Genomic DNA, 15,413 nt, shown 5'->3' with positions numbered 1-15,413 from the left:
ATAAAATCCTTACACTATCAGTGCACTAGAGCGGACATTTTGAAAAGAGCTTTGAAACAGACTTTAAGGTTAGAAGTGTAAAAAGCTGTCAGGATGTTAACAATGAAAAGAAATTTGACAGGTGTGTTATTTAAACAGTTGTAGCAACACGTGGGGGCGTGGAACGCTAGATTTTCCGCCACTAACTCTGTAAGCATCGTTGCGGATCAAGTCCGCTCAATAATGCTGTCCCCTGACGGTGTTGACTGCGTTCAAGATAATAATGCACCCATGCACTTTGCCGGATTGCTGAAGGAATGCTTTGAGGAGCGTGAGAGAGACTCCAGGCACCCTCTACAGCCACACAAGTTCTTGAACCACACATTCATCATGATCACGCAGCAGTTGAGTGAAATGTTCATTAGTGGCAGGCTGGAGACACCTTCCAGCAGCTTGTGGAGTCTACGCATCATCGTGTCAAGCTGCGATCAGGGCAAACAGCGGCCAAACCTGATATTAGGTGTAAGTCCTAATGGTGGACAGTGTACGTCTGTGGCAGGAAACTGCAACTGAAGAGAGCTCCTGAAACCTGGAGAAAGCATCTTAACACAGTCTTACCCCACAGTATTTGAGTAGTTGGTGTAAGAACCACTGAGAGTGACTGCAAGCATCATGCAAGGGTATAAGAAGCTACTGGATCTTATTTTCACTCCCATTTTTTTGAAAGGAGAAAAATAAATCCTGTTACAAAAGTAAGAAGCGAAACACCCAGAGTGCACTTGAGAGAACTTTTGAGACATATAACTTTGGTTCTAGTTTTGGAAAACTAACGGACGATTTGCCGATTTAAAAAAAAAAAACAACAAAAAAGTTCATTAAAGACTGGAGTAAACGCTTTGAAAAGATGGCCCGCTGACTCTCCCGAAGAAAAGACTGATGTGTCTATCAATAAACTGTAATCAATAAAACGGTGACATTGAATTTATTAAGGGGTTTTTTTTTGTATTTTTTTTAAGATAATAAAAACAATAATGCAAAGCACTGCCTTGCACCATAACATCCAAATTGTAAGTGGTGGCTCAAAAGTCTGCAGTGACAACACTCCCCGTTAAACAGGAAGTGACCTCATAGCCACCTGTTGGCATTACTCACGAAAGGAAGTCATGCCAGCTGAAAGAGTGACAGTACAGTTGCGCAAGCCCTTGAGTGTGTGGCTCCTTCGATAACAAACAATGTACCCGGCCTGTGCCAGCCTCAAAGCAGTGTGTGGGAAAGAGGTAATACACAGTCCTGTATACATTTTAGACCTCTGCTCTATTCCGTCTCGCTGCCAACCAGTTGAGGCATTGGGACAATTTGGTACAGAACATTGTGTCTCTTCATGTGTACAGTTGAGTCTGTCTGTTTGTATCTATTTTCAGACTGTCAATTTGTTTAGTTGACCCTGACAAAATTATTGTGTCCAAAAATGTGATCTTGTGCCTCAGCCCAGTAGTCTGTCCTCGGTTCGTGTGTTATTACTTCAAACTACATTTCAGTTTTGGTTTTTATTGCAGTTTCTCTGCTGCTGTGTTTTTGCCCTTGAATTTGGGCAAGGCTGTTGTAGGCGCACTGCTTGCCCTAATCACAGCCTTGTCACAGCACAGACTCTACACTGGGGGATTCATTCAGTCCTTAATATCCAAACAGGTAGACGTGTTCGGGCTCCACAGTGAAGGGCAGATCATCAGAAGTGCTTTTATATCAGCGCCAGCACCATCTAGTGCTCAGCAGCATACTGACACTTGAGCCAAAGGGACAGATCATTAGGTGGGTCTCCTATAAAGAGATTTTGTCTGATCTAGCCAATGCTTCCTTTATTTATAGCAGGCAATGAGAAATGCTGTAAACTATGGAAGTGTCACACAAAGCTACTTGACACTGTCACAGTTAATCCGAAGGCCTCTGCGTGCTTTGCTTGTTTGTGTTCATTTTAATCGTTGTTTGGCAGCATTACCTAAGAGTCCTAATGGACTGTAATTTGTCACACGGAATGCATGCACTCCCCTGTCACTGTGGCATGTTAGCAGAACACACGACACATAAATAAGCCGGTAGGTTCAGAGGTAACACTTTATCAATCCGTTATAAGCGATTATAAACAGCAGCGCAAAAAAAAAAAGGCAAGTGTGTAGAACTGCATTGCAAAAACAAAGCAGCCCCGTCCAAGTGGTGAGACACTTATAAAGACAAACAAATCTGAAAAGACTCAATGCAGCTGATTACAAACAACGGCAAAAGCGTATAATAGTCTGATTATGTATAATCGTGTTTTATAATTGCTAATACCATAACTAATAACGTGCTTACAGACTGTTTGTAACCTCTTATAATGGATACCTATGCTGTTCAGGGTTGAGTTGAAGTTTTGGAATTGGGGGAAAGGTGACGAGGGCTGCACTGTGTATCACAGCTTTTAAAATACTCCCCGTCATTGTCCAGGAATCTGTACCCCATTTAGAAAACCGCTGAGCGCACCCTTAAAATAACCCCCTCACTCAGGAGTGCTGACACATAGCTACTGCCTGCACAGGTATTGACATGTTTTTTTCCAGATTGACATTGCTTTAACTGCAGTCATGAACTTTGGTCCACCTGGCAAATCCAGTATGTCAAAAGCTAACCAAGGCTTGAAAATCAGCTTGCTTGTCTAGCAGTAGCAAGGGAGAGGGGGAGTGATCTGCAGAATGGGAATTTTGCCTGCAAGAGACGGTCAAAAATGAAATGTTTACAATGGAAGTGCTCTGTGTTTTAACTTGTGTGCGCTGTTTGAGTTGTCGTTATTGAGGACCTGTTCATTTTGCAAAAGAGTACCACAGTATATTTGCCTTTTTTTTTCTCCCATACTGTGCGTTTACTGCGCAGTGCCATGCATAGGCTTTACTGCACGTTGGCAGGCATTTGCCATCAGCCGTGCTTACCAGCTATCATTATTTGTTTCCCCAGACTTCCGTCATTATCTAAGGGCCAGGCTGATGGGAAGTGGGTCAAAGGTAACCAGAAAAGCCTCACACTATCTCCAAGGTTACTGCAGCAGGTCAGCAGTGTGATAAGGGCTTTACTCTTTAAAGGAGTGCTATCCAGTCCTTGTTCTTGCCTCTTTTATTAGCTGCATTACCAATAATACTGGCCGCCCCTTGTATTGCAATGAGAATCCTTCGTTTTTTTAACATAAATTCGGCTTTGCATACCTCTCGTCTTGATTATTGTAAATCCTTTGCAAAACCAGTCACTAAACTCAGGCTTTGCCATAATGCAACTGGTCTTTGCCGTAACAACTTATAAGGTCCTTCGTTGATTAGGGCCATCCTGTCTCCAAGAACTGCTAACTCTATATTCCTCTTCGTTCTTTGAGATCAGAAAGCTCAGAGCTTTTAACTGTGTCATACAAATAGTCTTAAGTCGACTGGAGTTTTTTGCCGCCCTGCTTTGGGTGGGTGATCCACTCGACGTACAGACCTTGTCCCTGTTGGCTCTCCGGGTCGTGTCACTGTGATAATAACTATGATGGTGTCAGTAAGAGGAGAGCTGTGACTGTAGTTCCAAATGTAGACAGTCTGGCCCAGCCTGTGAATGCTGACAGTATGGATAGTTACTCTCCTGGCAGGGAAACCTCCCCAGCAGGCACTTGACCTTCAAACTACATTCTTTTTAAAAAGAGAGAACTTTCCTCCAGATTTAAAAGTGTTTTAAAAATTCCCATCCGACCGTTGAAGAAGAAATTATGGACACAGGGCAGATATAAAGTCTGTGTCTCGTCACGTATCAGATTGTTCCCAAGCATGTTTTGTTTAGAAAGTGTGTTTGGTTGGTAGTCCAGTTAGTTTCCATTCTCCAAGTGTACCTCTACAATACAGACATGTGCAAGTCCATTATTAGCTGATATGATAAACTTGCTGCATAAGTTGTGTGCATTTTTTAAATATGTATTGAAACTTTGAGTCCCCCCCACAGATTTTAACCCCTTAGAGTAAGTTACGAGGTTGCGAAAAATACATATTTACACATCCCCAGGTGCTGCTACAACTGTTTAAATAACAGACCTGTGTTTTTTTTTTTTCATTGTTTACGTCCTGACAACTTTTTACCCTTATAACTGTTCATCAGCGCACTGGGGTTTGAGATCTGCCCTCTAAATCAACGCAGGAAGAGCGATTAAAAACAAACAAAAACAAAGGCGCTCTGTTTTTGCTGTCCCGTTTGACAATGTGGGCAACAATGCTAACGCTATCATCAGCGCACTAGAGCGGGCGTTTTGAAAAGACCTTTGAAACAGGCTTTGAAACACGGTTGTAACAACACGTGGGGACATGTAATGCTGTATTTTTGGGAGCCCCGCTATACCCTTTTAAGAGTGACTCAAGTATCACCAGGAGGAAACTGACGATTTGGACGACCAGATCCAGCCTGTCAGTACATTTTAAACGCTGTTATCGTCATTGTTTTGTATGGCACGCGTGTCCCTTCTAGCTTAAAGGCTTAAACGATAAATATAAACACAGTAAAATACAAAAAGGTCAGTTTTGAGAACGGTGTCCTCTACCGGTTGAGTGGGAAGGGTGCCAGGTAATAAATCTATAAGTAGGGTAACACTGAGCGCTTCTTCATGAGTCAGCGAAGATTTTTTTTTTTCAAACAGCTACTGTAATTAACTCTTCACAGAAAACACTGCCAGTGTGTCAGTGAAAATGACATTGTCTTACGTGTTTTCAGTTGGAACATTACGAATTTTCAACCGTACTGAATATAATTTAAAAACGTATGCAATTGCTTGTATTTTTAATAACAGTGTGGAGTTACTATAGTTTCGTATTCCTACGTGAAACCCTATCGCACGTTGCAGGTATGGGCGATTCGTTACATACAGCACTATTCTCGAATAACCTATTTTGTAACTTCGCTGCAATTGAAAACACACGTGTTGTTACTGCTTTGCTGTATACAGTCTATTTTTAATACAGTGTAGATGACTAAATATAACGCATAACCAGTAAATAGATTGCAAAGCGTTTTCTTTGTAAATAAACACTTCCGTTTACTTAAATATAATTGACATACATGCATGAATTACAAGGTTGCACGCTACGTAATTGGCTGGAAAAAATAAACTGCTGGACAGACTGTTTGACTTGTTTGTATTGTTTACAGAACATTTACCTGCCACGGTAAACAGTGTTAATTCTGTAACGCTCGCTGGCTCTTGCATCTGCAGAACTGCCAGCTGATCACTAGCTGAACACGTGGAAAGAGCCGCGCCCCCCGGCTGCACCGTTCACATTGCGGACACCCCGATTGGACGGCGACGAGCGTTCTTTCGCGTCTAATTGGTCAAGCCTCACTCTGCGAGGGCGACACACCTCCCCTCATTAACATAACTCCGTGCTTGTGGAAATCTCTTCTGAAAAAGGGGGCGGCGCTGTCATTGGTCTAAACTAAATAATGAGATGAAGCGAGGGTTGCTAATGAGGGTGTGCTGAGCCCGTTCCATGCCTGTTACAATATAAATACAGCATCCTGTGATTGACCGATTCAAGATGAGGAACTTCTTCAGCAAGCCAGGTTCTTCGTTTGGTAGCTCATGCCGTTGCTCAGAAAGATGCTTCAGGCGCTCAGACAACCTGTCAAGCTCTCCAGCTCCCTGGTAAGGTGGTTAGAGCTCGGAGGAGAAGCCAAGGCGTTACTCAGAAGTAACGAGAAAGTGGTGAAAACGCTAGAGGACATGCCCGGACCCAGTTTCCTCAGCTTTGTGTATGATTTATTCGGCAGGAGAGGCTTGTCAAGACTACACGAGTTGCAGGTCGGTGTCAACTGATTTCTTTTTCCACGGTAATTTTGCACCTTTCCCTCCGGGCTTTACAATACCTGCCTGTGCTTTACCAGGCTTTCACTGTGTTGTATTACACTTTGCTGTGCTTTTATAAGGTGAGATTTATTTATATACTCAATGTATTACTGGTTATTTAGCATCCAATGCACCCACATGTATGCAATAAAAAAAATAAACCTATATTATTTATTTTACACAAGCCTGCTAATTGCAATAACACTTGCGGTACATTGCAGCAAACTGGTGCTACAGAATATTCAAACTGAAATAAGCATTCCTCCCGTGTTTTTCACATAGAAAACGTTCATGATATCGTTTCTTATCTTATTAAAATACCAGTACATTTCTTATATAGTTAAATACTATACCTCGAGTGAACTTGTGATTCAATATTGGGTGCTACATAACTAAACTAATCAATGTTACTCTATTTTAGAGACGTTTTATTGTAAAAAGAAATACTTCTAATACAAACTGTCGTTGAACATGCGCTGCATTACTTGCTATAGGGGCTGATAAAAACCGAATAGTGTCTTCATGAATGCCTCAGGCAGTCGGTAGGGGAGGCCGGGGTTGGTTGTCATAATTTTCACACTTTATTATTTTCGTCAATCTGGTGACACTCTGCGAGGTTCTCTTCCTCGCTATATTGAAGAATAACTCTTCACGTAGAAGTTGACGTGCTACAATGCTGTATTCCAGTCCCACTCTATTTGACAAATATTTTATTGACTGAGGTCTACGTCTCTCTTTGTATTAGTGCTTGCACCATTGAGATGTACCTGCATTCGTGAATAAACTACGTTTGTTTTTACAATTCCCCATTTTTAAAATATGTTTTACAGGTTAATGTGGTTGACTGGTTTCAAAAAAAAGACTAAGCCGTCCGAAAGGTCTTTTGGTCGATTTTGCTCGATCATAGAAAATGTTGAACGGATGAGTCAATAAGGCTAAACTGGAGATCGTTGGTCTAGGAGGTCCTGTTTTGATTCGTCCAGTTTAGGACAGCGGCTGTGGTCTAATTCAGGCGTCTTTGTCGCTGGAGACAAGAGGCGGAGACGTAGTGAGAACCTATACATGCGGCCATCGTTTATTCAACAGAGATTTGATGACATTGCATTCCCGTACATTTCAGTGTCATCTGAAGCTGGTGTGCCTGGTTATATGAGTCATCACGTGTTGAGAACCATCCCTCCAATTTTGATAAAACACCCTCCACTAGAAGCTAATCCCCTCAAGGCTACATCATGGAAATCACCTATAGTGTCTGAAACCATGCATGAACCATGCTGGTACAGTAACGCCTGATTGGCCAGCTGGAGCCAACCAATGGCTGCACACCAGTAAAGCCCAGGCTTTACATAACTACCAATACATTTCATTGGTGCTCTGCCCGGGAATGGCACTTGTAGTAACGCAATGGCAGGGGGTAGTAATAGACAGTTAAGAGTGGCATATAGACACTATAGAAAGCAATGCAACGCAGTGGAGTCACGATAAGATGCAGAACTTGCTCTTATCAATGTATGCAATGTATCTTTCATGATGCTTATGGCATAGTGAGTAATAAGTCTTAAAGCTGATGCACTTTCCTTTGTTGGAGTCACTGGATTGACTCTTAATCACGTAGTGTTAGTCAGGGCATGTGCTTGGCATGTGTTAAATGCATAGGCTGATCTGAAGGACAAGAAGAAGGTTGTCCAGTGGCCATGCATGTTTTTAATATGGAGGTGAAGTTTCACAAGGTTTATATGGCTCTCCCCCTTGTAAAAGTTTACCATATTAAAAGCAATAGTGAAGGCATGGTAAAGCCCAGAGAGGTGTGGTAAAGCTTATTAACAAACGTGGGAAATCACAGCAAACCAATCAAAGAGTCCAGCGGTTCTGTTAATAAAAAGCGGACGAGTGGATCTTAGAGTATTCCTTCAAGAGACGCGTTACCTTTTCTCTAAACAATGGCTTCACTCCCCAGCTGGAGGGCAAGGCCAAGTATGGCCCCATGTGGAAGGCGAGCTTCGGACCAATCCTGACCGTGCACGTGGCCGAGCCGGCCCTCATTGAGCAGGTGCTGAGGCAGGAGGGGCAACACCCGATCCGATCAGACCTGTCCTCCTGGAAGGACTACCGAGATTGCCGGGGGCACGGCTACGGGCTGCTGACAGCGTGAGTACAGCACACACACACACAGTCCTCACACTCGCTGGTGTGAAGGGACTGCGCTTTCTCCTAGGGGGTGAGGGAGCAGTTCAGTCTCCATGCCTCAAGCCTGCCCTGGACTGGAGGGAGCACCCTTTCTCTTAGGGGGTGAGGGAGCAGTTCAGTCTCCATGCCTCAAGCCTGCCCTGGACTGGAGGGAGCACCCTTTCTCTTAGGGGGTGAGGGAGCAGTTCAGTCTACATTCCTCAAGTCTGGACAGGAGGCAAACCTATATTTTCATACTGATAGAAAGTGAAGCTGTGTTCCGCTCGTTTTCAACAAACAAATCGAATCAAAGCATTGCACACTTGATGCATTTTGGGTAACCACTGCTGTTGAAGCAAAAAAAAAAAAAATTACAAAGAAAAATGCATTGATTTTGAGCAGGATGAACCCGGTTCATTTGCAAATAAAATCATAACCACCTTGTGACTCTGTCCCTCTCATAGTTATACAGTGTCTGATGTCATGCATGGATTGTGTCACCTACTGGGAACAGGCATTTTCTATATGCAGCACACTAGGGGAAATTAAAACTAAGATATTGCCTTAAAGGGCTTTCCTGTTTTAATTTAATGCATGCATGAGTTCACGAGTGTCTACCCTTCTCATCACTGTTCGAGTGACACGCTAACAGGATGTTGTGTAGACGAGTGACATCCCTGGGCCAGGCTTGACGAAGCTCACAGGAAGCTGTTTTGAAAAGGGAAATTCTCCTAAAAGAGAAGTGTCACATTGAGTAGATTTGCTGGAAAGCGTGCATGAAATTCTCACAGGAAAAAAATTAATAAAAATCCACTATTGCTGAATGACTGAGTGACTCAGTGACAGGCAGCCAGGCTTCTTGATTAGTCTTGGTCATGTGGGTATTAAACTGTATGAAATATTTGGGAAGTGAGTGCGTTTTTTTATTGTAATGAGGTTAGCAGTGTAACATCCTGTACTAGGAACTAAGAGCATCTCTCCCAGCATTATTTGTTTATCAGGGGGCAGAGTGTCACAGTCACTCAATGGCTGCATACCAATAAAGCAAGTTACTATCCTGTGGTTTGAAAATCAGGTAACAGGGCTGTGCAGAAACCTGAATGATTCAATTCCCTGTAAAGGTGTCACAAGCCCTCTTATTCCCAGTCCTGGTGAAGCCCATGCATGCTGTCACATCACTGTATATTTGATAGAAGCTATTGCCTTTCCTTTTGGAGTCTTGTTAATTAGGATACAGAATCAAAGTGAACTTCTAGTTCAGGGCAGGCTTGAAATGAGGAGACTGAACTGCTCCCTCACCCCCTAAGAGAAAGGGTGCTCCCTCCAGTCCAGGGCAGGCTTGAGGCATGGAGACTGAACTGCTCCCTCACCCCCTAAGAGAAAGTCAAGTGGTTAATACAGAGTTTTAAAAAAACTCTTCAGTATCCTTAATCACAAACCCTAAATATTTACAACAGTCAAAAAGAGGTGAGGAGATGACTGGCAACTTGCCTGTCGTCCCACGAGTCAGTGACTAAGCTGATACTCAAACCCACCGTCTTCCATTGAGGTCCATGTAACGATTGTTTCTCAGTACTGGAGAACGAATGTTGTCTTGGTCCTGGGTCTCAGCTTAGTCACTGTGTCTCATCCGAGCTGCAACCCTTTAATCAATGCAATGGAATGGACTTTCTTTAGTGTATGATTGGTAGTGTGTACCTCAAAGCTTTCTTACGACATTGATCAAATAGCCGACTGTAGACCCATTACTCAGTCAAGCATCTGTGGTTCGAATCCAGTTGGCTCCAAGTTGCCGATCTGGCTGCCACACGGATGGTCCTGTGGGTTAGCGAGGACAATCTTCTAGCGTTGTTCTTGGTTATTTAGTCTTCAGTCAATGATTTCATGGTGCAGGCATCAGTCTTGACAACCTGAAAGCTGAAGAAGGTATTCCACTTACTGTGAAAGTTTAATGGGATCGAATTGATTTGAATAGAACGTGGACAATGTGGATAGTAGGGGTTTGTTATTTGCCTTGTTATTGACTTAACAGCTTTATTGTAATACTTTAAATATTGCTTAATAGTGCTGCTTAAATCACCGACGCAATTTCCTTATGTTGGTAAACTAGTGAGTTGATTCCTGGTTCAGTTGATGCTAGCTAGTCCAAACTGACCTATATTATGAACCCTGCTTGTTTCCCGCAGGGAGGGGGAGGAGTGGCAGTCGATCCGCAGCCTGCTGGGGAAGCACATGCTCAGACCCAAGGAGGTGGAGGCGTACGGAGACACCCTGAACTCCGTGGTGACGGACCTCCTCCGCAAACTGCTGCAGCAGCGCGGCAAGAGCAGCCCCAACGTGGTGAGCGACGTCGCCAACGAGTTCTACAAGTTCGGGCTGGAAGGTACCTCTTCTGGACCTCTTCTCTAATAACACTGTTTAGGGGTCACCGTTAGAAAGAATATGGCAGCGACACCCCCTCTGGAATTCTGTTTGAGCTGTGGGATTGGCTGCAGTCTGGAGAAACGCACGGCAGTGGTATCGAGGAATGCGATTTGAAGCTAATTACTGTCTTAATATTGAATTTTCTGCAGTGATATTGTATAGCAGGGCCGGTCAAAACTGACTCTTCCACTACTGATCGCTGTTCCAACCCTGTTCTTAATTGAAGCCCAGTCCCTGAAGTATTTCATTATCTAATTTTGCTTGTTAAAGCTGGAGTAGCCTTCCAGGACTGGACACCTCTGCTGTACAGCAATTGAATACGCAAAGACAAATTCTCCACCAGAGGGCGCCAGTGTCCCGAAAACATTCTGAATCTCACAATCGCAACCGACTGGTGATCCAGAGTTAAATTAACAGGGAATGCAGATCAATCAGTCTTATAAAGCTGGTTCCACAGACCGCGATTAGCGCTAACCTAAACGAGCACTGGGTCGTCCAAGATTAGCACTTATCTGGGTCTGTGAAACCAGCTAATAATGTTATCACCTTTACTCTCCAGCGTTAAACTGTCGGCACTGGCTGACAGATTGAAATGCTCAAGGTTATATTATTGATAACATTGTTATCGATCAAGAGACTGTGAATTGAATTTCTGAGCGCCTCTTTAACACTGCAGTTGCCTAACAGGATAAAGTTCTCAAGCAAAAGAGAGCAAATAAGAACCAAACTCCTTCCTGATTTCAAGTTTGTTTTGCTCACGTTTGCTCTCAATGAAGTGCAGTGCGAGCGCGTTGCACAAACATTTGCAGTTCAGAGACTTATTGCTTAATGATTTAAACGAGTTGATAATATTTGAAGCCTGCAATGCAAGTGTTTGATGCAAGTCCTATTTGCAGCTCGCTGATCAGCTGAAGCTCTTTCTCTAGCGTGCCGAGTTTCTCCGCTCTGGATCTCCTCCCTGGCTAATATCGTGGGATGTTCTGTTCCCCCCTGCAGGCATCTCCTCTGTGCTGTTCGAGTCCAGAATTGGCTGCCTGGATCCCAGCGTCCCCAGAGAGACAGAGGAGTTCATCCAGTCCATCAACACCATGTTTGTGATGACGCTGTTGACCATGGCCATGCCCAAGTGGCTTCACCGCATCTTCAAGAAGCCCTGGCACAAGTTCTGCCAGTCCTGGGACTATATGTTTGCATTTGGTAAGGAAAGGACTTAGTCATAATTTAAAATATATATATATAATTTTAGACTTTTTATTTAACATTATGTAATGAAACTACAAAATGATGTCACAGTACAGCATAATAGTACTGCATGTTAGATTTGAAAATGTCGTATTTCCTTTTTTGTCACTTTTTCATTAAGTGTATGGAAAACGACCAAGCGGTGTGTAATTCAATATGTCAGCGTGACATTGTTCAGCAGGTTTCATTTGACTTTATGAAGCCCAATTTGTTCATTCTGTAGGGTGATGCAACACTTTGGGCCAGAGCTGTAGATCCAGATTTACTGCCCATGTGATACATTCGCTAAATTTTTTCTGGGGATAATTTGCCTGTAATTTGCCTCTAGGGAAAAATATAGGCCAGTACAATTTGCACCATTTAAAATAAAAAAAATAAAATAAGTCTTACATAACTGGTAACAAACAGCAGTGCTTTGAGTCCTTAGCTAACCTTACCAGTTTTTCATTGCTTGCTTGTGGAAGATTAGCAGGTTTTTGTGCAAAGTTCTTGATAAATCTGGCCCACACCGTTTCCTTTGAACGTTTAGATGTTCTTCTAAATTGATTTGAAAGCATGCATCTTCATAGTGGCGGGAGGGAACAAAACACGAGATGCAGGGCTGCAGGCAGTTTGAACGCGGCGCCGTCACGACACATGGAGCTTCGCTGACTGCGTCTCTGTGTCTCCTGCAGCGAAGGGGCACATTGACCGGCGCATGGCCGAGGTGGCAGAGAAGGTGTCGCGGGGAGAGGCGGTCGAGGGGAGGTACCTCACCTTCTACCTGTCGCGCCAGAACCTCCCCATGAAGGCGATATACAGCAACGTGACGGAGCTGCTGCTGGCAGGAGTGGACACGGTGAGGAACCGGAGCTGGGGGGCTCACTTCGCGTGAAAGCAGTCTGATCGTCTAGAAATGGTCGTCTGCTTTAGGGTTAGCCTCACATTTCCACGCGCATTTTTTAAACAGTCCACCATAAGACGCTTAGTGGAAGAGCGTTCCCTTGTTGTATTGCTGTCTTTACGGGATGGTGAAATATTGAAACCAGTGAATTGAAGAGTACCCTCAAGCACATGGACCAGTCAGCATGGCCAAACAGTAAATTAAACAATTGAGATCTGGATACTTACCGTTCTTATTGAGTGATTGAGGCTGAGCTCCTCATCCTGAAAAGGTTTGCAACATCAAGCAGCTGTTGTGCAGTACTGTATGCCAGGCACTGTGCTTATGCCTGTCATTCTGCACCCCAGATCTCCAGCACCATGTCTTGGACTCTGTACGAGCTCTCCAGGCACCCCGAGATCCAGGACGCCCTCTACGGGGAGATTCAGAAAGTGCTGCGGGGCAACCCCGTTCCATCAGTCAATGAGGTGGGCAGGATGCCTCTAATGAAGGCCGTGGTCAAGGAGGTGCTCAGGTGAGAAATTCCGATTCGTTTGCACATCTTTTTTGCAGCTTGTGAAGCAGGACTTGTTTGCATTGTCCACTACAGTACAGTACAATACAGTACAGTAAAGTACAGGGATGGAATAAGACTCCCTTTGCATAGCAGTTTCTTAGTTTTACTAGGAGTTTAAAAAGACACACCTGAGGCTAATCAGGCTAGTAGTAAAACCTGGAATGGGTGAAACTGCTATGCAGTAGGAGTTTACATCCTTGCAGTATGTCACATGGTTCTAAATCTGTCTTCCCATTGGTTTTCAGGCTGTACCCTGTGATTCCCGGTAACGCCAGAGTGATTGCAGACAGAGACATCCTCGTAGGAGGGTACATTATTCCCAAAAAGGTGTTTTGTTATTGTTGTTGTTCTTATCAAACCTGCTTACTCAAGGGACCAATTTGAATTAAAACCCAAGTCGTCAAAATGCATTTTATTATAACGTGTATCAGCATTATTAATGGTCCTTTCATTGTGCTGTTATTTGGCTGGCAATGCAGTGGTCTGATTACGGTCTTGCGAGGATTTCTTCTGCGTGACGCACTGGGATTATAAAGGCAACCCCGAGGGCTTTTCTGCAAGCGCTTTGCATAACCGTGTGCTAACCTGGCTCCATGTCCACCCCTCAGACTCTGATCACGCTGTGCCACTTCGCCACGTCGCGGGACCCCAAGGTGTTCTCGAACCCGGACAGCTTCCAGCCGCAGCGCTGGCTGAGCCGGGATCAGAGCCACCACCCCTACGCCTCCATCCCCTTCGGCTTCGGGAAGAGGAGCTGCATCGGGCGCCGGATCGCTGAGCTCGAGGTCTACCTGGCGCTGGCTCGGGTGAGCGGGGGGCTGCTGTCCTCGTAGCTGTCAGGGTCTAGCTCCTCATGCAGGCTTGTAAAAGGGCATGCGATAGACGTCAGTTGGAGCCCTGCTTTGCACACCCCATCTTTAATTGCAATACAGTGAGCTGTCGCTGGGAGACTGGTAGCCTTTGCACAGTATACAGCTGTGGCCAGTTCACCTAGAATGCATCCATCATACAGAGCATGTCCCAGTCGCCTCCCATTATATTCTGTCCGAGCCATTTCAATGTGGCGATGATAAACTCTCCGATTGATTGCAGAGGCCAAAAATGTGTGACCAGCAAGTAGCTGAGGACTGAAGCACATGTAAGCATTAACAGTAGGGTTTTACAGGATAGGGGCACTATTTCATGGACCAGAATTAGTCTCTTAAAGGATGACCAGCCGAACAACTACCAGCGCAGGTCAGTTTCAAAGCAGCGGTGGGCTATCTAAGGATCAGATCCGGATGAGAGAGCGGGATGAATATGCTTTCCTTCCCTTCCAGATCCTGACTCGCTTTGAAGTGAAACCGGAGTTCGAGGGGAGCGTTGTGAAACCCATGACCAGGACCCTGCTGGTGCCAGAGAAGGAAATCAACCTCCAGTTCATAGACCGGTGACATCACGACAGGGAGGAGCCTAGCTGGTTACCGCGACAATAAAGGTGCAGCCCGGTCAGTTGGGAGGAACCTCGCATTTGGGCTCCGATGACACTCTAGCAGCAGGATGTGTAGGCCCAAATTCTCAAACCGAACTTCACAGACTTCCACAGAACTCTAGCCACAGGCCTTGTAGGCCTAATTGCTCGCTCTCTCTATCTCTCTCTCTCTCTCTCTCTAAAAAACACATTTTATAAAACCACAATTTTTTTTGAACAAATTTGTTATTTTTCAAAAGCATAGGAGGAAATGTAGGTTGCAGCTCATCAATGGGCTGAACGAACACAAAACTATCTACTGTAAAACTCGTGTGATTGAATGTTATGTGTAGGCTGTTGAGTAAAGCAGATTATTAATTTAACAGATTATACACGTTTAATGCTAATATAGCCACGAACAAGCACAAATGTGGCAGGACACTTTTTAATGCATTAGTTCTGAGATCAATAAAGCAGGTTTTAAACCTGCCTCTATATATATATATATATATATATATATATATATATATATATATATATATATATATATATATATATATATATATATATATATATATATAATGTGTGTTTATATGCATATACTGTGTATTTAAATTAGTCTTATTTTCTATTTATTTTTTTAACATATGTAAATATTTCTATATTTCTCTGTTTTGTAAAACGTCTTTTATATGTGACTTTTTACATGATTATTTTTTCTTTTTTTACTGCAAGTGTTAAAAGAAAGTAAAAGGTGACTTTACTTTCATAAGTTATCAGACAAATACTAGAATATGCATTTCATCCCCCTAAGAGAAAGGGTGCTCCCTCC

At 43.8% G+C, this 15,413-nt stretch overlaps 1 protein-coding gene across 1 annotated transcript; it reads left to right on the top strand.

Annotated features, from left to right (window-relative positions):
• Positions 1-5,100: 5,100 nt before the first annotated feature.
• LOC121308962 (25-hydroxyvitamin D-1 alpha hydroxylase, mitochondrial) lies at positions 5,101-15,072 on the top strand. The gene is made up of 9 exons (XM_041241718.1): positions 5,101-5,815; positions 7,818-8,008; positions 10,213-10,409; positions 11,447-11,647; positions 12,367-12,530; positions 12,923-13,089; positions 13,377-13,458; positions 13,740-13,937; positions 14,451-15,072. The coding sequence occupies exons 1-9, from the start codon at positions 5,597-5,599 to the stop codon at positions 14,562-14,564; spliced, it is 1,533 nt and encodes a 510-aa protein (XP_041097652.1). The 5' UTR covers positions 5,101-5,596; the 3' UTR covers positions 14,565-15,072.
• Positions 15,073-15,413: the final 341 nt, after the last annotated feature.

The sequence above is a fragment of the Polyodon spathula genome, unplaced genomic scaffold (genome assembly GCF_017654505.1).
Source record: "Polyodon spathula isolate WHYD16114869_AA unplaced genomic scaffold, ASM1765450v1 scaffolds_811, whole genome shotgun sequence".
In the NCBI taxonomy this organism is placed as follows: domain Eukaryota; kingdom Metazoa; phylum Chordata; class Actinopteri; order Acipenseriformes; family Polyodontidae; genus Polyodon; species Polyodon spathula.
This window is presented reverse-complemented; position numbering and strand designations above follow the sequence as displayed.

Bases quoted from the DNA above. Each gene is read 5' to 3' on its own strand.
- LOC121308962 (XM_041241718.1), top strand. From the start codon at position 5,597: ATGCCGTTGCTCAGAAAGATGCTTCAGGCGCTCAGACAACCTGTCAAG. The intron at 13,090-13,376 runs GTGAGAAATTCC...ATTGGTTTTCAG, and splicing joins GTGGTCAAGGAGGTGCTCAG to GCTGTACCCTGTGATTCCCG. The intron at 13,459-13,739 runs GTGTTTTGTTAT...TCCACCCCTCAG, and splicing joins GGTACATTATTCCCAAAAAG to ACTCTGATCACGCTGTGCCA.